Here is a 21,529-nt window from a genome sequence, read left to right on the forward strand (position 1 = left end):
ATGCAGCCCGCCATGATGATGTTCTCCAGTAAGTACTGGGCACGGAGGGGCTTCTCGCTGGACTCGGCCCTGCCGGAGGAGCGCCCCGCCGCCGGCAGCATCACCGTAAGTGGCCGGGCTGGGAGCGGCACCCCCGGCGGCAAGAGCAGGAGAGGAAGCTTCCCGGTCCGGGCGGCTGCTAGGTGGGCGGGGTGCAGCCGGCTGGTCCGGGGGTCCCGGTGCCAGGGGGGCTTCCCCCCTTCCTTTTAACTTTTAAGGTTAAGTGGATAGTTTTCCAGCAGGTGCAGGGGCCGATGAAACTAACTTTGCAGTCTAATAGCTCTCTACAGCTCCCTGCAAGGAGGTGGTGGAGAGGTTGGTGCTGGGCTCTGCTCCCAGGTCATTAGTGACAGCACAAGAGGGAATGGCCTCAAGCTGCCCCTGGGGAGGTTCAGACTGGACATTAGGAACTATTTTTTTCAGGCAAGAGTGGTGAGGGCTTGGAATGTGCTGCCCAGGGAAGTGGTGGAGTCCCCAAGGCTGGCTGTGTTTGCAGGTGGTTTGTCTGTGGTGCTTGGGGCTGTGGTTTAGGGGTGAGCCTTGCAGAGCAGGGTCCTGGGTTGGCCTTGGTGATCCTGAGGCTCTTTTCCAGCCTGAATGTTTCTGTGATTCTGTAACCAAACTAACTTTGCAGTCTAATGGGTCCTCACTCCAGCCAAAAGGGTGTCTTTGGGGAAGAGTAAAAGTTGACTTGCAAAGACAAATCTTAGCACAGAAGTGAACCAGGTTGCTATTGGAATAGTACAACAGCACTGTAGTCTGGGCTTGAAAGACTTTGGTTAGCCCTGTGGACTGTCTGTGTCACCTGGATCTGCCTTTCTGAGGAGCTCAGAGAGCTGCCAGCACAATGCGTGAAACATTTGTGGCAGTGTGTGAGTTGCAGGCACTCACTGCATTGGTGCCCATGGCTCCTGCATTACTGAGCAGCTGGTTTGAGGTTCCCAGCTTCTGCCTGCTCGCAGGGCTGCAAGGGGGTTCCAGTTTCCCCTGTTGAAAGCCATGTCTGGAGGCAGAAGCACCTCTGTGGGAGAGGAGGATGTGGGTGCAGCAGGTGCTTGGGTGATTCCAAGCCCAGGGTAAACTCTATGCTTCCAGGTAAATGTAGCTGGATAGGTGCAGTTTAATATGAGTAAAGGTGCTAATGATGTAATCTGCTCTGAATGTCTGAGCTGTTTAGGATTGTGGAGACTTTGCCTCCTACAAATTGCTGGGACACGTTCTGGTCCCTTGAGCTGCACCAATAGACTGCAGCAGTTTGTAGCAGCCAGGAGCTGGTTTATTGTCTTTGTGCTTGCTTCTGTGGGAAATACTGAATTAGGCAGGAGAAGTTGGGTTTGCTGTCTTCATTTGGGAGTTACCTTCTTCGCTGAGGTCTGCTACAGGTGGCTTTGCCTCCTTGCACCTGGCCCGGGTAATTAGTTTCCATTAGGGAAGATGATCTGCTCCTCCCTGTTTCATGATAAAGTGTACTAATGATCGGGCCTGATGAGATTCTGAGTTCTTGCACTGCCACAGTCTCTTCTGCTGGACTCATAGCAAACAAATGTTCTACTTTTCATATGCCTGAGAGGGTCTGTCATGCTTAAGAGTATTAGGGAAGCAGTGACAGTCTTGGGAAGCAACAAGTGCTCTGATCTCTCAGAGGGATCTCTGATACTGACAGTCTCAGTTCACTACAGGATCCTCAGCACATAGCTTCCAGAAAGCAGCACACAGTGAAAATCAAGGATGCTGTAAAGGTAACACCTTTATCACTTTGAGTGGAGCTTAACCTGGTGTGCTGGGTTGAAATTACCCCCAGAATAAAAACTGCCAGACTAGCACAGTGGAAGTAAATGACCTCCTTTCAGGTAGCTGCAGAGAGCCAGGAGGTCTGCCCTCAACCTCCTCTTCTTCAAACTAACCATCCCCAGCTCCTTCAGTTGCTCTTCATAAGCAGCATCACTGCAGGCTCTGAAGTAATTTAGTCCTCCTCCATGTGCTTCCTATTTATTACTAATGATAGCTCTGCCCTAGTAATGTTGTCATGTCTGTGTCCCAAACACCCACAGGATTGTCTTTAAGCTTTGGTTATTATTTTTAATGGTCTGGCCTCTTGGACAATCATCCCTGAGAGCTGCCTTTGGCCTCTGATTCTGGTTTCAAGTAAAAGAACTTCTTCCCTTTCTAGGGTGTCAGGTGGTGATAGGACTTGGGGGGAATGGATCCAAGCTAGAGGGGAGATGGAGATTGGATGTGAGGAAGAAGTTGTTCCCCATGAGGGTGGTGAGAGCCTGGCACAGGTTGCCCAGGGAGGTGGTGGAAGCCTCATCCCTGGAGGTGTTTGCAGCCAGGCTGGCTGTGGCTGTGATCAACCTGCTGTAGTGTGAGGTGTCCCTGCCCATGGCAGGGGGTTGGAACTGGCTGATCCTTGAGGTCCCTTCCAACCCTGACCATCCAATGATTCTAAATCAAGCTTGGATGAGTTCCATGCAGCTGCTTTCTAGCAAAACCTTCTCTGTGTGTAACAGGACTTAGCACCAGGAGAGCCTCTTTACATCTGAGATTGTGCTGTTCTCTATCCATTTCTAGGTGAACAGGTCAAGCTCTGGGAAGAATGAGGACAAAAAGGGGAATAAGGGAAATGGAAAAGGTGAATCTGCCTCTGAAAGTGGCAAGACAGCCGTGGTGTTCTCTTTGAAGAATGAAGTCGGTGGCTTGGTGAAAGCTCTGCGACTGTTCCAGGTAAAGATCACAAAGCCCCATGCTGGCTGCACTGAGGAAGGCCACTGAGGGCAGTTGCTTTGTTGGTGTAATTCTAATGGGCCATGGCAGATGGAACAGGATGCAGTTGTACTCTGCAGAGCTGAATGGAAGTAACTCAAGGTTTTAGGGACCATCCAACAAAGCACTTTGGGCTCAGGAAGCCTTTTCTGGAACAAAGCTCAACAGTGATGCTGGTGTTCACACCACTCACTGCAGATGTCTGGTGTGACTCTCAGCATCATCAATTAGGTTGGAGTTGTCTGTGCAGGCCACAATGGGAAGAGAGAGCAGATCAGAGTGTAAGTTACACATCATCAGGTGATGGTGGCAGCCTTGCTGCAGGACAGTATTTGGTTATGAAGTTAGACGGACCTTGAAGTGCTCACAGGGTCAGTGGTTTATGTGTCTAGAATGTAAGCTGGGAAGCACTGGTTCCCATAGAGATCCCCATGAAATCAGTGCTTGTCAGTCAGGCTGCTGGTCCTGCACCTACAAGAGGCTTTGAGGTGTGCCTGAAGGCAGTTAGAGCAGTACAATAGAAGTCTGAGGTGGTTCAGCCTCTGCAGTGCAGTGAAGACAGAGTTAGGTGGTGGCTTGGAGCCTGCCTCTAAGGCCAAACCATCAGAGGGGTGTACATGCAGGAACACTGGGTGATACCAGTCCTGGCTTGGATTGGCATTGCCCAGCACCTGCAGTGCTGTGTCCAGTTTTGGGCTCCCCAGTTCAGGAGAGGCAGGGACCTGCTGGAGAGAGTCCAACAAAGAGATATGAGGATGATTAAGGGACTTGAGCATCTTTGCTATGAAAAATGGCTGAGAGCCCTGGGGCTGTTGAGTCTGGAGAGAAGACTGAGAGAGGACCTGATCAATGTCTATCAATAGCTGAGGACTGGGGGGGCCAGGAAGGAAGGGGCAGGGACAGCCTCTGCTCACTTGTGCCCTCAGATAGGACAAGGAGCAATGGATGGAAACTCCAGCACAGGAGGTTCTGCCTCAACATGAGGAGGAACTTCTTGACTGTGAGGGTGCCAGAGCCCCGGAACAGGCTGCCCAGAGAGGTTGTGGAGTCTCCTTCTCTGGAGCCTTTCCAGCCCTGTCTGGATGTGTTGCTGTGTGACCTGTGCTGGATTCTGTGCTCCTGCTCTGGCAGGGGGGTTGGACTGGAAGATTTTTGGAGGTCCCTTCCAACCCCTAACATCCTGTGAACACTTGAAGGTACTGAAGATTACTGCAGGGAAGACAGCTGAGTACCTGATGCACAGTTATCCTTGCAGAAATGTTTTCCTCCTCACAAGTTCCTAAGAGCTGCTGAAGGAGTTTGTGTCTAATAGCATTGATTTAGAGAAGCACATTCAAATCTGGTTGACACTGCCTCATAAAACTGCCTTAGAATTGAATGTTTTTAGCCAAGGCAAAGATAAAATTGCATGAGATTATATATTTTTTGTTGTTCTTTTTAACAATTAAAATGTTATACTTGGCAGATAAAATTTTTATTGCCACTTTCAGTATCCAGATTATTTTTGGTCTCCAGGGTTTTATTAAACATCAGTAGCTAATTGTGTAAACACAAAGGGAGTGAAAACACCTTTTAATAAGTGGGGGAAAAAACCCCACAAAGCTTTCCTAAGGAATATGGCAGTATCACAACACATTGGGGGTTAGAAGGGAGCTCTGGAGATCTTCCTGTCCAACCCCCCCTGCCAGAGCAGGAGCATAGAATCCAGCACAGGTCACACAGGAACACATCCAGACAGGGCTGGAAAGGCTCCACAGAAGGAGACTCCACAACCTCTGTGGGCAGCCTGCTCCAGGGCTCTGGGACCCTCACAGGGAAGAAGTTCTTCCTCATGTTGAGGTGGAACCTCCTGTGCTGCAGTTTCCATCCATTGCCCCTTGTCCTACATCCCAGGGCACAAGTGAGCAGAGTCTGTCCCTTCCTTCCTGACCCCCAGCCCTCAGCTATTGATAGACATTGAACAGATCCCTCTCAGTCTTCTCCTCTCCAGACTCAGCAGCCCCAGGGCTCTCAGCCTCTCCTCCCCAGGCAGTGCTGCAGTCCCTTCAGCATCCTTGCAGCCCTCCCTTGGACTCCCTCCAGGAGATCCCTGTCCCTCCTGACCTGGGGAGCCCAGAACTGGATTCAACATTCCAGGTGGGGCCTGACTAGGCCAGAGTAGAGAGGGAGGAGAACCTCCCTGGATGTGCTTTTGCAGCTTGTATTTTGTAGATGGACTTCCCCACATCAGTGCCAGGACGGGAGGACATACAGCCATGGACTGAGAAACCTTTGTTCCTTTGTTGTTCTAGCCGCAGCACCACAGAGCTGGCCTGTGGCTGTGGGTGTTAAGAAACAGATCACCTGTAAGGTTCATCCTGTCTCTGGGGAGCCATAGTTAGGGCCTTCCTAGCTGCTGTGTCTGCCTCTCCTCTGTTGTTCCATCCTCCCACAGGAGAAGCACGTGAGCATGGTTCATATTGAATCGCGGAGGTCCAAGCGGAGGAGCTCGGAGGTGGAAATCTTTGTGGACTGCGACTGCAGCAAGAAAGAGTTCAATGAACTGATCCAGCTGCTCAAGTTTCAGACTCACATCGTTTCCCTCAACCCCCCAGAAAACATCTGGACTGATGAGGAAGGCAAGGCTGCTGTTGTGTCACTTTGTTCCGACTCATGACAAGGGTCTTGTGTAGGGATCTCAATAGAATAGAATAGAATTAACCAGGTTGGAAAAGACCTTTGAGATCATCCAGTCCAACCTATCACCCAACACCATCTCATCAACTAACCCATGGCACCAAGTGCCTCATCCAGGCTCTTCCTAAACACCTCCAGGGATGGTGACTCCACCACCTCCCTGGGCAGCACATCCCAATGGCCAATCTCTCTTGCTGGGAAGAAGTTCTTCCTCACCTCCAGTCTAAACCTCCCCTGGCACAGCTGGAGACTGTGTCCTCTTGTTCCAGTGCTGGGTGCCTGGGAGAAGAGACCAACCCTCACCTGTCTACAACCTCCCTTCAGGGAGTTGTAGATAGCAGTAAGGTCTCCCCTGAGCCTCCTCTTCTCCAGGCTAAGCAACCCCAGCTCCCTCAGCCTCTCCTCACAGGGCTGTGCTCCATAGCTTGCACTCCAGCACACCCAACTTGCTTTCTGTCTCCTGCAGATCTCGACTGCGTCCCTTGGTTCCCCAGGAAGATCTCTGAGCTAGACAAATGCTCACAGAGAGTTTTGATGTATGGATCTGAGCTGGACGCAGACCACCCTGTAAGTGTGACGTAATATTGCCTTGTAGAGAATGTGTCCAGGTTGTTATTTGTTCAGGTTCTGTAGTCAGACCAAAAAGCTGCTGGCTGCTGCTTCTGAGTGCTTTTGGGTGCAGCTGGTGTTCAGAAGGTTTGGATTAGGGTTAGGGTTCAGGAGGGTTAGGGTTCAGGTGGTGTGGATGTACTTCTCTTCAGCAGTTTCAGTGAGCTACTTTTCCTTTTCTCTAGCAGGACACCCCAAAAATGAGGTCTTCCACAAAACATACTCAGTGTTTGACACTGGGTCACCTTTTGTACTTGCTTTCATTCATTAATCCTTTTCATTAACCAGCTGATAGATAGATTTCAAGCTCTGAAGAGTTTAGATCAACATAACCTTTGGTTCTGCCCCAAGCAGCTCTGAGGGAAGAACTGATACTAACCTCTGAAGAATTATGAAGGAAGACTTCCTTGGGCCCTCAGGAGTTAGTTACAGAATCAACCAGGGAGAGATGCTCCTGCTTTTACCTGAATGAGAAGGTGTCTCACCTGTGTGCTGGCCAAGCCTGTGTTTCAGACAAGCTCCATCTTCACTGGTGCCAAATGCTCAGTGTGAAAGGCAGAAAAAGGAGATACCTGGCCTTGCTTTACTTCTTTGGCCAGTGCCCATTCATGCTTAGCCTGTGAGCCTTTAGGTGGCACACCATGGCAGGAATTGGTGTTGCAGGAACTCAGATCTCTGCTGTGGGCCGCTTGGCTGGCAGAGGCTGGTGGCAGCTTGTTGTGTTCATTCCTGAGCCAGGGTGGATTAAACTGGTGGTGTAGGAAACCTGCCCCTGAAAGGGGAAAGGTAATGATCTCAAATACCTAACCATGAGACTGTCCTGGAATAGAGTCAGATGAAACTCTGCCTGGAGGTGGCAGACACCTTGGGGTTTTGTCATGCACATCTTGGCTGGGATGGAGCAAGGTGGTGAAAAATAGCCCCAAAGAGTCTGTGGCTGCAGGAAGATCAGGTTGTTGTAGGGAACTTCTCAGTGATGCATCTCTGCACCATGGTGCTGCAGTTGGCTGCAGTGTTGGCTGCCTTGGCTGAGGAGAGGGCCCTGGGGGCCCTGGATTTGGGGCTCAGTGTCGGAGCAGCAATGGCACTCAGACCTCTGCCTTTTGTCCTGTCCTCTCCACAGCTCCTAGAGCGGCCAAGCCACGGTGGGAGCTCAGGAACAGACCCTCCCACCTGTGCACACAAGGACATTTACAACTTCACTCTATCTGTAGTAGTTTTAGGCTGGGCCTAGAAAATGTTCTGCAGATCTTGTACAGAAAGTGATAGAATGTAAATGGATCACTGTTGGATGTGAAAGGGAAAATAGTGGTAAGGTCTAAACGATCCCACTGGCCTGGGCTCTTACGTCAAGTTAGTTGTGTCCACTAACTCCCTCTCCTTTTGGCTTCCTTTGCTCTGGCAGACCCCACCTGGAAGCTTTTGCTTAGCTGTTGCTGACCTTGGCTGCGCTGCTTTGTTGTGGCTAAGTACTAATAAACCAGTCTCTGCTCTTTCTCTTGTCCCATGTACAGGGGGAAGGGAAAGGAGCAGGGAGGGGGAAGCTGTTGGTAGCCTTCTTACATCCAGGGGTAGTTTTGTTTACATTTTACAGTTTTCTCTGGAATTTTTTTTAGGCATCAGCCTAAAACTGTGGCAAGCCCAAGGCCTGAAGTATCTAACATCTTTCCCAGGCACAGAGGAGATCTTGGTTTTGAGTAGCTCAAAGGGCTGTGGCTGGCTTAGCAAAGGAAAGGCATGAGCCTACTGTAGTCCAGGAGGTAGAGCCCTCCCTCTGTAGCTCAATGCCCTTATTTAAAGCTGGAGTCTGGTGGCTCAGCCCCTGAGGTGTTTGTTAGGGTGGCAGCTGCTGAAGTAACAGCTTCAAGATGAGTTGTGAGTGCCTGATTCACCCAGTGAAGAAAGCTGTACAAGGATAGGGAAAGCATTCTGCTCTGTGCAGATCTCCTTTGAGATCAGAGGAAACCTGAGTGAGACAGAAGGACAAGAAAAGACTTTGCCTTTCTCAATAGCTGGGGTTAAGGACTGTGCCTACCCACAGACCTCTCCTGAAGAACTCCTGTGGGGCTGTGGTGGGGGGAAAAAAGAGTTGAAGACGTGGTGTATCTCCTCCAGCAGCCCAGGAGCTGGTGTTAATCAAAATACAATACAATTAGGTGCTGGATAAACACTCTAATGATTTCTTTGAGAAGCCTTACAGCCAATTTTCTGTCCTGATGGTAAATGACTCTCTTCTTCCTTGCTTAAGGGATTTAAAGACAATGCCTATCGACAGAGAAGGAAGTACTTTGTGGATGTTGCCATGAGCTATAAATAGTAAGTACTGGCATGATTCTTCCCCATGCTGCTGACTAGTTAGAATTCATGCTCCACTTAATGCTGTAGGATGAAGAAGTCATTCTTTAAACTTTGACTAGTTTAATCTAGGCTAGGAGTAACAAGCCTGATGTTTGAGATCCTGTTGCACTCTAGGTGCAGGCACAGGCAAGCAAAGCATTTGAGAGCTGAGTGCTCTCTCTTCAGCATTTTAGCCAGAGCTGCTTAAACTCAAGAAACAAACTTTCACAAGTTGAAATTACCCCCCAAAATCAAACTTGCCAGGCCAGCTCAGCTGGAAGCAACTGAAGCTCCATTTACAAGCCAAGCTGCAGCCTAGAAATATGGAATGCAATGGATATGTACCAAACAGACAGCATCTGCAGGGATTTACAGTTACACCACCCCTGCACAAAACCAGGGGCTTACCCACAGCTTCCCCCTCTCTTGCCCCACCCTGTACAAGGAAACAAAGAGGAAAACAACAGAGAGTAGCTTGTTAGTGAAGAGGAGGAAAGGAGAAAGGAGTTAGTGTATCTTGCTAGTACTTAGCCACAAGAAAGAGATGCAGCCAAGGTCAGCGAGCCAGCAGAAGCAGCCAGCTGGTACCTGCTAGAGTGAAGAGCTGAGAAAGAGAGAGAGTTACTTTATGCAACTCACTCTATGTTGGTTATCAGACCAATGGGATTAGTTGGACCTTATCATGATTTTCCCTTTGCCACCCAATGGTAATTTGTTTACATTCTACCACTTTCACTCAGGATCTGTGCAAAATTTCCCAGGCATCACAGAATTGTCAGGGCTGGAATGGACTCAAGGCTCAGCAAGTTCCAACGCCCCTGCCATGGGCAGGGACACCTCACACCACAGCAGGTTGCTCACAGCCACATCCAGCCTGGCTGCAAACACCTCCAGGGATGAGGCTTCCACCACCTCCCTGGGCAACCTGTGCCAGGCTCTCATCACCCTCATGGGGAACAACTTCTTCCTAACATCCAATCTCAATCTCCCCACTTCTAGCTTTGCTCCATCCCCCCCAGTCCTATCACTTCCTGACACCCTCCATAGTCCCTCCCCAGCTTTCTTGTAGCCCCTTTCAGATCCTGGAAGGCCACAAGAAGGTCTCCTGGGAGCCTTCTCTTCTCCATACTGCACAACCCCAACTCCCTCAGTCTGTCCTCACAGCAGAGCAGCTCCAGCCCTCCACTCATCCTCCTGCCCCTTCTCTGGACACCTTCCAGTATGTCCAGGCCCTTCCTGTAATAGAGGCTCCAGAACTGGACACAGTGCTCCAGGTATCAGCCTAAAGCTGTCACAGAGGTGCTTGCCTGCCTTGGTGACACACTGAGGCACTGCAGAATCATGCAGAGCTGCCGGTGCTGTGCAGCTGAGCAAGCTCACTAAACCCCCACACTGCTTTATTTTCACCTGCTTACTATCCTGGATGCTGCCAAATGCTAGTGAGCAGTTTTGCCAGCTGGGCTCTAGACTTCTCAGAATTCAGTCAGACAGGCTGAGGGAGCTGGGGGTGTTCAGCCTGGAGAGGAGGAGGCTCTGGGGAGACCTAAGAGCAGCCTGTCAGTACCTGGAGGGGACTACAAGAAGGATGGAGAGAGACTGTTTGCAGAGGCCTGCAGGGACAGGACCAGGGGCAATGGCTTCAAACTAGAGCAGAGCAGATTTAGACTGGATGTGAGGAACAGGTTCTGCACCATGAGGGTGGTGGAACACTGGCACAGGTTGCCCAGGAAGGTGGTTGAGGCTCCTTCCCTGGAGCTATTCGAGGTGAGGCTGGACAGGGCTCTGGGCAGCCTGATCTAGTTGGGGATAGGATAGGATAGGATAGGATAGGATAGGATAGGATAGGATAGGATAGGATAGGATAGGATAGGATAGGATAGGATAGGATAGGATAGGATAGGATAGGATAGGATAGACCAGGTTGGAAGAGACCTTTGAGATCATTGTGTCCAACCTATCTAATCAACTAAACCATGCCCTGCTGCCTGCAGAGGGGTTCAACTGGATGAGCTTTGGAGGTCCCTTCCACCCCAAACCATTCTGTGATTTCTCTGGAGCTGCTGGAGCTGCTGCCTGTGCACAAATGCACTGCCTGTGTTTTCTCATTTTCCAGTCTCAAGGCAGTATTTCCTCTTCACTTCCCTCCCTGGAAGTTAGGAAACTTTCTGTGCTGCCTACAAACCCCTCCTGTGCTGCAATTTTCTTGTCATGGCAGCATTCAGCTAATTCCAAGCATGCTCCAGGTTTTATTTGCAGCAGCCCTAAGCCCTCATTCCCGAGGGAAAGAACACTCTCATTTCATGTTCTTTTCCATTGTGCTGCACTTCTGCAGGGGTTTCATTTGGTTTTTTTGGTCTCCTTTGAGATTTCTACCTGCATTGTTTAAAGCCACAACAAAGTTTTCTCCTCTCATGGAAGGCAGTCCTTGTCAGGAAGCAGTCACAGAATCACAGAACATTAGAGGTGGGAAGGGACCTCCAGAGATCACCCAGTCCAACCCCTCTGCCAGAGCAGCATCACCCAGGGGAGTCCACACAGGAATGCATCCAGCTGGGGTTGGAAAGGCTCCACAGAAGGAGACTCCACAACTTCTCTGGGCAGCCTGCTCCAGGGCTCCAACACCCTCACACCAAAGAAGTTTCTCCTCATGCTGAGCTGAAACCTTCTCTGGTCAAGTTTGTCTCCATTGCTCCTTGGCTTATTGCTGTGCACCACCCACAAGAGCTTGGCCCCCTCCACTTGACCCCCAGCCCTCAGCTATTGATAGACATTGATCAGATCCCTCTCAGCCTTCTCTTCTCCAGACTCAACAGCCCCAGGGCTCTCAGTCTCTCTTCCCAGGGGAGATGCTCAAGTCCCCTAAGCCTCCTCCTGGCTCTGCCTTGGCCTCTCTCCAGCAGGTCTCTGTCTCTCTTGAGCTGGGGAAGATCTTTCAGTTCTGTTTCCTTTTTGGTGGGTTTTTGTTTTGGTGTGTTTTAATACAGCCTCTAGAAGTCAAGGGAGGGGGAGCAGTTAGTGCCATGGTTGAATTGGTTAGTTAGGGTTGGGTGGTTGGTTGGACTTGATGATCTTGGAGGTCTCTTCCAGCCTGGTTGATTCTGCTGGGTCCTGATTTGTGACCAGTGTAATCCTGATCCTATTTCTCCTTTACTTTGGGTCCCATTTCTGTTGGTAATGTAATGAATGTGCAGGAGGTGGTGGTGGTTCCCTCTTTATTTTTCTGCCCACTGTGGGCATTTATTTAGCTGGATGCTTCTTAACCTTCATCCAGCACACTGGGCTGCTGCCTGCTGGGGGGCATGGTGCTGCTAGCTAAAGAAGCTTCCCAGGCTGAGCAGGTCAATGTTGGATGTAGCCAGCTTTCAAAAGGAACTTGAGACAGTTCTCTTTCCTGGTTGGTTGTTTACAGCTGATTGATTTATTGTCTTTTTTGTTCAGCCTACTGCTCAGGGTAGAGTCAGAGCTTCATGGCTAGCATTTATTGCAGCTGCCTGTGGGTGAGGACAGACTGTGTGTGCTCCTAGAGCTCTTGGTTAGCTCTCCATCTACCCATGAATGGTAGTAGTAGTGCTGTGCATTTCACAGCTGCTAAGTTGCTGGAAATAGCTTCCTCCTTTCTCCTGAGCTGCTTAAGTGCTGGACAGATCCTGCAGCAGGCTCAGTAAGCAGTGATTGGTTTCCTGATACGAGGGTGGTTGGTTTTGTGCCCTGAAACCAGTGAGAAATGGCTTTTCCCAAGAATCATCTAGAGCAATCCTGCCTAGCCCCAGAGAAACAGAAGCACAGGAGGTTCCACCTCAACAGGAGAAGGAACTTCTTCACTGTGAGGGTGCCAGAGCCCTGGAGCAGGCCGCCCAGAGAGGTTGTGGAGTCTCCTTCTCTGGAGGCTTTCCATCCCTGTCTGGTTGTGCTCCTGCATGACCTGGATTCTATGCTCCTGCTCTGGCAGGAGGGTTGGATTTGATGATCTCCAGAGGACCTTTCCAACCCCTAACATCCTGGGATCCTGTGAAAGGATAACTATCTTCCTTCTATACATTTTAAAGGGTCAAGAACCATTTCTGCACACATATCATAAAGATTAAACCACTCAAACCTGATCTTGTTTGGTGTGGGGGGGCAGATCTTGTACCTCAGCAAATCTGCTTAAAAGTATTTCTTCACAGAATCAGAGAATTCTCAGGGTTGGAAGGGACCTCAAGGCTCAGCCAGTTCCAACCCCCCTGCCAAGGGCAGGGACACCTCACACTACAGCAGGTTGCTCACAGCCACATCCAGCCTGGCTGCAAACACCTCCAGGCAGGAGGCTTCCACCACCTCCCTGGGCAACCTGTGCCAGTCTCTCACCACCCTCCTGGGGAACAACTTCTTCCTCACATCCAATCTCAATCTCCCCATTTCTAGTTTTGCTCCATCCCCGCCAGTCCTGTCACTCCCTGACAGGTTCTTCACCCCACTGATCTTTTGAAAAGATTTCAAACTCTTCCTACTCTCAAACAGTTTTTCAGTCAGGGATCTCAAAGTGTCTGGGAGGCAGTTCCTAGGGCCATTCCCTAAGATAGGGCAGAATCTTCTTTGTACTCCCCTCAGGTCTCTTGCAGTGGTTATCTTAACCCCAGGGATGTGCTATCCCTACTGGGCTGTGCAGTCAGTCTCCAGGTACGACTTGGGAAAATAGAAATGGAACAAAACTTGACATGGGTAGATTCAGATTGGATGCTAGGAAGAAGTTGTTCCCCATGAGGGTGGTGAGAGACTGGCACAGGTTGCCCAGGGAGGTGGTGGAAGCCTCATCCCTGGAGGTGTTTGAAGGCCACCCTTTGATTCTGTAATTTACAGTTGCTATGGTCTAGGAGTGACCAAACATAAAGACCCCTCTCAAGTGGTCAGTGGTGATCAGAGAGACTTCTTCACTGTGAAAACCAATGATGAAGTTTGATCCAGGATTTGGAAGGAAACAACTGAAGGAGCAGCTCTGGTAGGTCTAATTTGAGCCAACAGAGAGGCCAGGCTGGATGTGGCTGTGAGCAACCTGCTGTAGTGTGAGGTGTCCCTGCCCATGGTAGAGGGGCTGGAACTGGATGAGCCTTGAGGTCCCTTCCAACCCTGACAGTTCTGTGATTCTATGTTCTACTTTGCTTGGACATGAAGAGGCCTCTGTAGGGATGAGAGATGGAAAAACACTAAGAAGTTGCCTTAGAAGAGCAAATATTGGCTGGGACTGGTTGTTAGAGGGAAAAATGTATGAGCAGAGCAGTGAAGATCAGCTGTGTGAAGTAAATGGACACATAAAAATAACTAAGCCTTCCTCTTTCACTTAGCTGCCATCCTAAAGACAGTGAAAATGTCTTAATCTTGCTAATTAGTCCTTTGAGGCTGATTAGGGATTGGAAAAGTGTTGAGGAAATGAAATGTGGAGGGAAAATATGATGTTTGAGAAGGCATTCATGGCAGGAGCTGATAGCTCATGGCCATGGCACAAGGGCAATTCTTTATTTCAATAAGGGGAACTAGAAAGTCAGAAGCACAGAATAACTGTTAGAGGTTGGAAGGAACCTCCAGAGCTCATCCAGTCCAAGCCCCCTGCCTGAGCAGCATCACCCAGGGTAGGCCACACAGGAATGCAGCCAGGTGGGGTTGGAAAGGCTCCAGAGAAGGAGACTCCACAACCTCTCTGGGCAGCCTGCTCCAGGGCTCCAACACCCTCACACCAAAGAAGTTTCTCCTCATGCTGAGCTGAAACCTTCTCTGGTCAAGCTTGAACCTGTTGTTCCCTGTCTTACTCAGGACAGGTTGGCTTGTTGAGTCATCTTACCTACCCACAAGAAAGCTGTCTCTGCAGGCCTGGCCATTGCTGTGCTTCATGGAGATGTTTTGAGCAGGAGGTAGTCTTGCTTCTTGGAGTAAGAGGGTGAGACAAATGAGATCTGCAGAGCTGAGTGAGAAAGGCACAGGTCCTCCCTCCAGTCAGCCTGCCTTGATCCTCTAGATAAAGCAAGCAGTATCATGGTCAGCTGGAAATAAGATTAGCTCTCCTAGGCATAAATCCTACTAAGGAATTGAAAGTTCAGTGAACCTTACTTCAGTAGTGAAGAGTTAATTGGGGCAATAACTAAGTTATAAACCTTTCAGTGAGTGGTGGCCAAGCTTCAGGTTGTTGATTGTGTTTGTACCTCTCTAGTGACAGCCTGAATAGAAGCCTCAGCTTTTCCCACTGGTGCACACTTTTCCTCTCTGGTGGGTCAGTGCTGACCTAAAATGACAGCATCCTAAAATGACAGCTGACCTAAAATGACAGAGGTCAGGCCTAAGGAAGAGGGATGAGGCTCCTGCAGGGTATTCAGGCAACCCCAGGTGGATTGAGCAGCAGCCTGCTTGTGTCTGTCATTTGCAGTACAATTTAGAGTAGCTGTGCTATGCTTTCCATGAGCTGGGAGGCAGCTTAAGGCTGGAAAGTGTCCAGAGAAGGGCCACGAGGATGAGCAGAGGGCTGGAGCTGCTCTGCTGTGAGGACAGACTGAGGGAGTTGGGGTTGTGCAGTCTGGAGGACAGAAGGCTCTGAGGAGACCTAATTGTGGCCTTCCAGGATCTGGAGGGGCTCCAAGAAAGCTGGGGAGGGACTCTCGAGGATGTTAGGGAGTGATAGGACTGGGGGGGATGGAGCAAAACTGGAAATGGGTAGATTGAGATTGGATGTTAGGATGAAGTTGTTCCCCATGAGGGTGGTGAGAGACTGGCACAGGTTGCCCAGGGAGGTGGTGGAAGCCTCATCCCTGGAGGTGTTTGCAGCCAGGCTGGATGTGGCTGTGAGCAACCTGCTGTGGTGTGAGGTGTCCCTGGCCATGGCAGGGGGGTTGGGACTGGCTGATCCTTGAGGTCCCTTCCATCCCTGACAATTCTGTGGTTCTACAAAGTGTAAAGGTGAAGGCACAGAGCAGGCCTGAAGGACTGAGTCCCCCTGCAGCAGAGGCCCGGGGGCAGTGCGGATCTGTCGATGAGCAATGCTGCGCTCAGTGCCTTGCAATTCTTGTCGTGTCTGCAGCAGAGTGGCTGCAGGGGAGCCAGCAGATGTAGTGGGTGTTCAGTGAGTGCTTGACAAGTATGAGTACCTCATACAAAGGAGCCTTTGACTGACAGATAAGTGCCATGGATCAAAATCCTTTAATATAGTGAAAGGCAAGGGGATTAGAGGGGAAGTTTTAATAAAGATGAGGGGCCAGCCACAGTGAATGTAGGGCAGGTGATGAAGTGATCCTCTCCTGAGCATGCAGGAACTGCCTCACCTGCAGAACAGCAATTGGATGTGACATGAGAGCTCATTCCTTGTTACCTCATACAGTGGGGGCAGGATTGTGAACCAGGCAACAACTGAGATGGAGAACCAGCCCCCAGCACAAGCCCAGCACTGCACTTCTCCTGCACTGGGATTGCCCATGCTCCATACACCCCTGCACTGCAACAGGCTGCCCAGGGGGGCTTGGAATCTCCTTCTATGGAGATATTCCAAACCCACCTGGAGGTGTTCCTGGGTGATCTGCTCTAGGTGCTCCTGCTCTGGCAGGGGGGTTGGACTGGACGAGCTTTTGAGGTCCCTTCCAGCCCCTAACACTCTGTGATTCAGCGCTGGGAGAAGCTACAGCACTGGGCTGGGAGTGCCAACGTTGCATGGGCATGGTACATGGGGTCTGATGGGGTAGAGCAGGACCCTATGCATCCCTTTTCCAATCTATACTTTGTGGCTGTGTGGGGAAAGAGGATGCCTGAGCAGCAGGCAGTTTGCAGAGATTACTTAGGAAGGGTTGTGCACCTTAAACCCAGAGAAAGGTTCTGCAGTTCTGGGGGAAGTTAATGACATGAGATGGTGGCCTGTGACCATGGCAGGGGGGATTCCTTACAGCTAAATGCCAGGCAGTGCAAATTGGAAGAAACTCTTCACACTCCTCACACTGCTGGTGTGGAATTAGCTGTAACCACTCAAGGCAAATGCTGGATGTCAGAGACAGATTACAGATGGGCTGCAAGGCTCCTGCTTTGCCATTTCTCCACACCTGTATAAGGGGAAGGAGGAAGAGGAACACTGCAGAGGAAAGGATGGATGCATTGAGAGGCTTAGTTTCACTTAGGTTAGGTGGTTTGCTCTAAGGTGAGACTCGTCATAGAATGGTCCAGGCTGGAAAGGAACTCCAAAGGTCATCAAGTCTGAGCCCCCTGCAGTCATCTCTCTTGTCCTAAGGTGCCCAAAGCTGGACACAGCACTGGAGGTGTGGCCTGCCCAGAGCTGAGTGCCTGGGGACAATCCCCTCCCTGCTATTGCTGGACACAGCATTGCTGATCCCAGCCAGGATGCCTTTGGCTTTCTTGGCCCCCTGGGCACACTGCTGGCTCCTATTCCACTAGATCAAACTGCCCAGAGCCCTTTTGAGCATCACCTTGAATATCTCCAGGGATGGGGCCTCCACCACCTCCCTGGGCAGCCTGTTCCAGGGCTTCACCTCCCTCATGCTAAAGTAATTCTAAGAAAAAGCATCTAGCTGTCATTTGAAAATGGTTTGGACAGCCTCTGCCTGCCTTTGCCTAGTTAAAGAACACTTCTCACAGCAAATTTGCTATCCAGTCTGTTTGGAATCTCAGTGCATGCAAATGTGTTTGGTATTACTTTATTCAAAGGGCCTTTGTCTTCCTTCCTTTTTTTTTTTTTTTCCACAGTGGCCAACCCATTCCCAGAGTGGAGTACACAGCTGAAGAAATCAAAACCTGGGGGGTGGTATTTAGGGAACTCAGCAAGCTCTACCCTACCCATGCCTGCCGGGAGTACTTGAAGAACTTCCCCCTGCTGACCAAGTACTGTGGGTACAGGGAGGACAATGTGCCTCAGCTGGAAGATGTCTCTGTTTTCCTTAAAGGTAAGATTCATGTTTGGTTTGTCAATGATAAGGCTTCACAGAGTGTCAGGGGCTGGAAGGGACCTCCAAAGCTCATCCAGTCCAACTCCCCTGCCAGAGCAGGAGCACCTAGAGCAGATCACACAGCAACACATCCAGGCAGGGCTTGAATAGCTCCAGAGAGGGAGACTCCACAGCCCCCCTGGGCAGCCTGCTCCAGGGCTCTGGCACCCTCACAGGGAAAACATTTCCCTCCTGTTTCCATGGCACTTCCTCTGCCTCAGCTTCCACCACTGCCCCTTGTGCTGGCATTGGGCATCCCCCAGCAGAGCCTGGCTCCAGCCTCTGGGCACTCCCCCTGCACATCTTTATCAGCAGCAATGAGGTCACCTCTCAGACCCTGCTTTATCCCAAACTCATCTGTATTTGCTAATAAGTGATTCTCCACACTGTGATTTTGGTGCTGTCCTTCTGTATTATCACAGAATCATTCAGGTTGGAAAAGAGCCTCAGGGTCAACAAGTCCAACCCAGAACCCTACTCTGCAAGTCTCACCCCTAACCCACAGCCAAACCACCTGCAAACACAGCCAGCCTTGGGGACTCCACCACCTCCCTAGGCAGCACATTCCAAGACCTAACCACTCTTGCCCTGAAAAAATCCTCCCTAATACCCAGTCTGAACCTCCCCAGGGGCAGCTTGAGGCCATTCCCTCTTGTGCTGTCACTAATGACCTGGGAGCAGAGACCAGCAGCAACCTCTCCACAACCTCCTTGCAGGGAGCTGTAGAGAGCCAGGAGGTCTCCCCTCAGCCTCCTCTCTTTCACACTAAGCATCCCCAGCTCCTTCAGTTGCTCTTCATCAGATTTCTTCTCCAGGCCCTTCCCAGCTTGCTTGCCCTCCTCTGCCCTGGCTCCAGCACCTCCACATCTCTCTTGTCCTGAGGTGCCCAAAACTGGACACAGCACCAACCTCTCCACAGCTCCTTGCAGGTAGCTGTAGAGAGCCTCTAAGGAGTGATGCCCACGTTCAGTACAGGGCCGTTCTCCCTACCCAGAGACTCCAAACCTGCCACTTCTTTCAGCAGCAGTGGAGCCTGTTGAGGAAAAACTTGGAACATTCTCCTGCAAACACTTGATGAGAGTCAAGGCTGAATATGGAAGAGCAATGTGCTTTTCAAAGTCACTGAGTGTGAAATGAGTCCCCTCTGGGACTAATCTGACAAAGGAACATTTTGTTAAATATTTAAATGAGGAGCTCATCTGTGGAAGTCAGTGTTTTGCTTTCACAGTGTTTTGTCTGTCAAAATAAAGGCAGATTGGATTGAATCCTATTCATCCTATTCTCTTCTGTTAGCTTTTAATGCATTTTTACAGAAGTCATCTTCTGCTTTGGAAACTTCTCCCCTCTTTGGTACCAGATGTGAAAATCAGATGCTCTGTGGTTTGGGAGCACCACTTCTGATACCTTATCATCTTTTCTAGGCAAAAGGCATTCAAACCAACCTTCAAACACCTCAATCTGTTTTCATTAAGTATTGACCAGCCACACAGAGCAGTTCTTGCACAGGGTCACAGGGTGCTAGGGGTTGGAAGAGACCTCTGAAGATCTTGGAGTCCAACCCCACATAATAGGTGAAAATGATATGTAGTGATCTACAGCCAAGATGCTCTGTGTTGTGCTTGGAGTAGAGTAATTAACAACAGATCATGACAGGATGATGCCAGGAGGTTAGGGGTTGGAAGGGACCTCTGGAGAGCTTCCAGTCCAACCCCCCTGCCAGAGCAGCACCATAGAATCCAGCACAGGTCACACAGGAACACATCCAGACAGGGCTGGAAAGGCTCCAGAGCAGGAGACTCCACAACCTCTCTGGGCAGCCTGCTCCAGGGCTCTGGCACCCTCACAGTGAAGTAGCTCCTCCTCATGTTGAGGTGGAACCTCCTGTGCTGGAGTTTCCATCCATTGCCTCTTGTGCTATCCCAGGGCACAAATGAGCAGAGGCTGTCCCTGTCCCTTCCTTCCTGGCCCCCAGCCCTCAGCTATTGATAGGTATTGATCAGATCCCTCTCAGTCTTCTCCTCAACAGCCCCAGGGCTCTCAGCCTCTCCTCCCCAGGCAGTGCTGCAGTCCCTTCAGCATCCTTGTAGCCCTCCTTTGGACTCTCTCCAGCAGATCCCTGTCCCTCCTGACCTGGGGAGCCCAGAGCTGGATGCAATATTCCAGGTGAGGTCTCCCCAGGACAGAGCAGAGGGGGAGGAGAACCTCCCTGGCTCTGCTGCACACACTCCTCTGGATGCACCTGTCCTCAGACACTGCTACAGTGACATGTGTGACAGGATCTTCTGTTCTCTCCTCCTCAGAAAGGTCTGGCTTCACAGTGAGACCAGTTGCTGGGTACCTGTCCCCACGGGATTTTCTGGCTGGCTTAGCCTACAGAGTGTTCCACTGCACTCAGTACATCCGGCACGGCTCCGACCCGCTCTACACACCCGAACCGTAAGTTCCTACCTTTGCTGTAGGGCTGAACAAGCCTTCCTCCAACACAGGAAGGACCTGGAGCTGATGGAGCAGGTCCAGAGCAGGGCCACGAAAATGGTCAGGGGGTTGGAGCGCCTCTGCCATAGGGACAGGCTGAGGGAGCTGGGGGTGTTCAGCCTGGAGAAGAGGAGGCTCCAGGGAGACCTAAGAGCAGCCTGCCAGTACCTGAAGGGGGCTACAAGAAGGATGGAGAGAGAATGTTTGCAGAGGCCTGCAGGGACAGGACCAGGGGCAATGGCTTCAAACTAGAGCAGAGCAGATTTAGATTGGATGTTAGGAACATGTTCTGTACCATGAGGGTGGTGGAACACTGGAACAGGTTGCCCAGGGAGGTGGTTGGGGCTCCATCCCTGGAGGTGTTTAAACCCAGCCTGATCTAGTGTGGGGTGTCCCTGCCCATGGCAGGGGGGTTGGAACTAGATGATCCTTGTGGTCTCCTCCAACCCTGACTGATACTGTGATTCTAAGACTGAAAAGAAGAGCTTGCCTTCAAAGGTCAAGATCTGCTTACACTGATGATGGCAGAACCCTTCATGCTGGTGAGCCAGCACTGAATTCAAAAGCTTCCTTTGGACTTCTACAAGGGTCCTAAGCAACTGAGTTGTTCATATGGTGGGTCAGAAAGATTCTGTTTGGATTGTGCCTCAGTGGGAGGTGGAGATCTCAACTACACATTGTGCAAGAGTCTGCAGTTTTGTTTTCTGTTGGACATCTAAGGAAAGAAGTTGAGGGGAAAAGGCTGGGAAAAAAGGATTCTTTTATAATTCCACTTTGCTCTTGTGTCCCCAGCTGTCCTTTTGGGCCAGACCCCACAGCTGAATCACACAATCACAGAGCTGTCAGGGCTGGAAGAGACCTCAAGGATCAGCCAGTCCCAACCCCCTGCCATGGGCAGGGACACCTCACACTGCAGCAGGTTGCTCACAGCCACATCCAGCCTGGCTGCAAACACCTCCAGGGATGAGGCTTCCACCACCTCCCTGGGCAACCTGTGCCAGGCTCTCACCACCCTCCTGGGGAACAACTTCTTCCTCACATCCAATCTCAATCTATCCACTTCTATTTTCGCTCCATTACCTTCATTTCTGTCCTACAAGCCAAAGCAAACAAGCCATGAGGCAGTGTTGTCTCAGCCATTGAGGCTCTTGGACATGGAGCTCCTCTAGGGGACGTGGCAGGAGCAAGACTGCCAGGATGACTTTCGTGGCACAGGGCTGCAGCTTATCCTAAAGCAGAGCAGTGCAAGTTTGGATGAAATATGTTGGCATTTGGTCTCTTGATGAGAAGTGGGGGGAAATAAAAGAGGGAAGTGATTGTAGTTCTTGGCTTGTGCTGTTATGCATGGAGTGCTCTGGGCAGTAATAACAGCACAGAGTCAGCTGGATAATATGGAAGCAGTTTTACCAAGGGCAGCTGCTGCTCTTGTAAGCACAGGAGTGACATTTTCACAGTGAATCAATCATCAGGTGCTTAGTGTGGAATTGTAGCTCTTGTGGCCTCAGCTTGGGCTGTTAGAGTGCATTTTACTGCTGCCAAAAATGTACACAAAGGGTTCATAGATATATATTCAGCTCCAGCCCTGTAGCTGTTTGCACCCATGCCTAACTCGGATTTCATGAATGGGAAGGGCCACGAGGCTGGAGCTCCTCTCCTGTGAGGACAGGCTGAGAGAGTTGGGCTGT

At 50.6% G+C, this 21,529-nt stretch overlaps 1 protein-coding gene across 1 annotated transcript in view; it reads left to right on the top strand.

The window, feature by feature from the left end:
* Nucleotides 1-21,529, top strand: part of TPH2 (tryptophan hydroxylase 2) — a 63,001-nt gene continuing 41,472 nt past the window's right edge. The window contains exons 1-7 of the mRNA XM_068164129.1: nt 1-105; nt 2,611-2,763; nt 5,237-5,420; nt 5,945-6,045; nt 8,336-8,403; nt 17,131-17,327; nt 19,670-19,805. Of these exons, the coding sequence (XP_068020230.1) occupies nt 1-105; nt 2,611-2,763; nt 5,237-5,420; nt 5,945-6,045; nt 8,336-8,403; nt 17,131-17,327; nt 19,670-19,805 (944 nt within the window). The remainder of the gene's footprint in view (nt 106-2,610; nt 2,764-5,236; nt 5,421-5,944; nt 6,046-8,335; nt 8,404-17,130; nt 17,328-19,669; nt 19,806-21,529) is intronic.

This window comes from Melanerpes formicivorus, unplaced genomic scaffold (assembly GCF_026170545.1).
Source record: "Melanerpes formicivorus ecotype bairdi unplaced genomic scaffold, bMelFor1.0.p_v2 SCAF_3, whole genome shotgun sequence".
In the NCBI taxonomy this organism is placed as follows: Eukaryota; Metazoa; Chordata; class Aves; order Piciformes; family Picidae; genus Melanerpes; species Melanerpes formicivorus.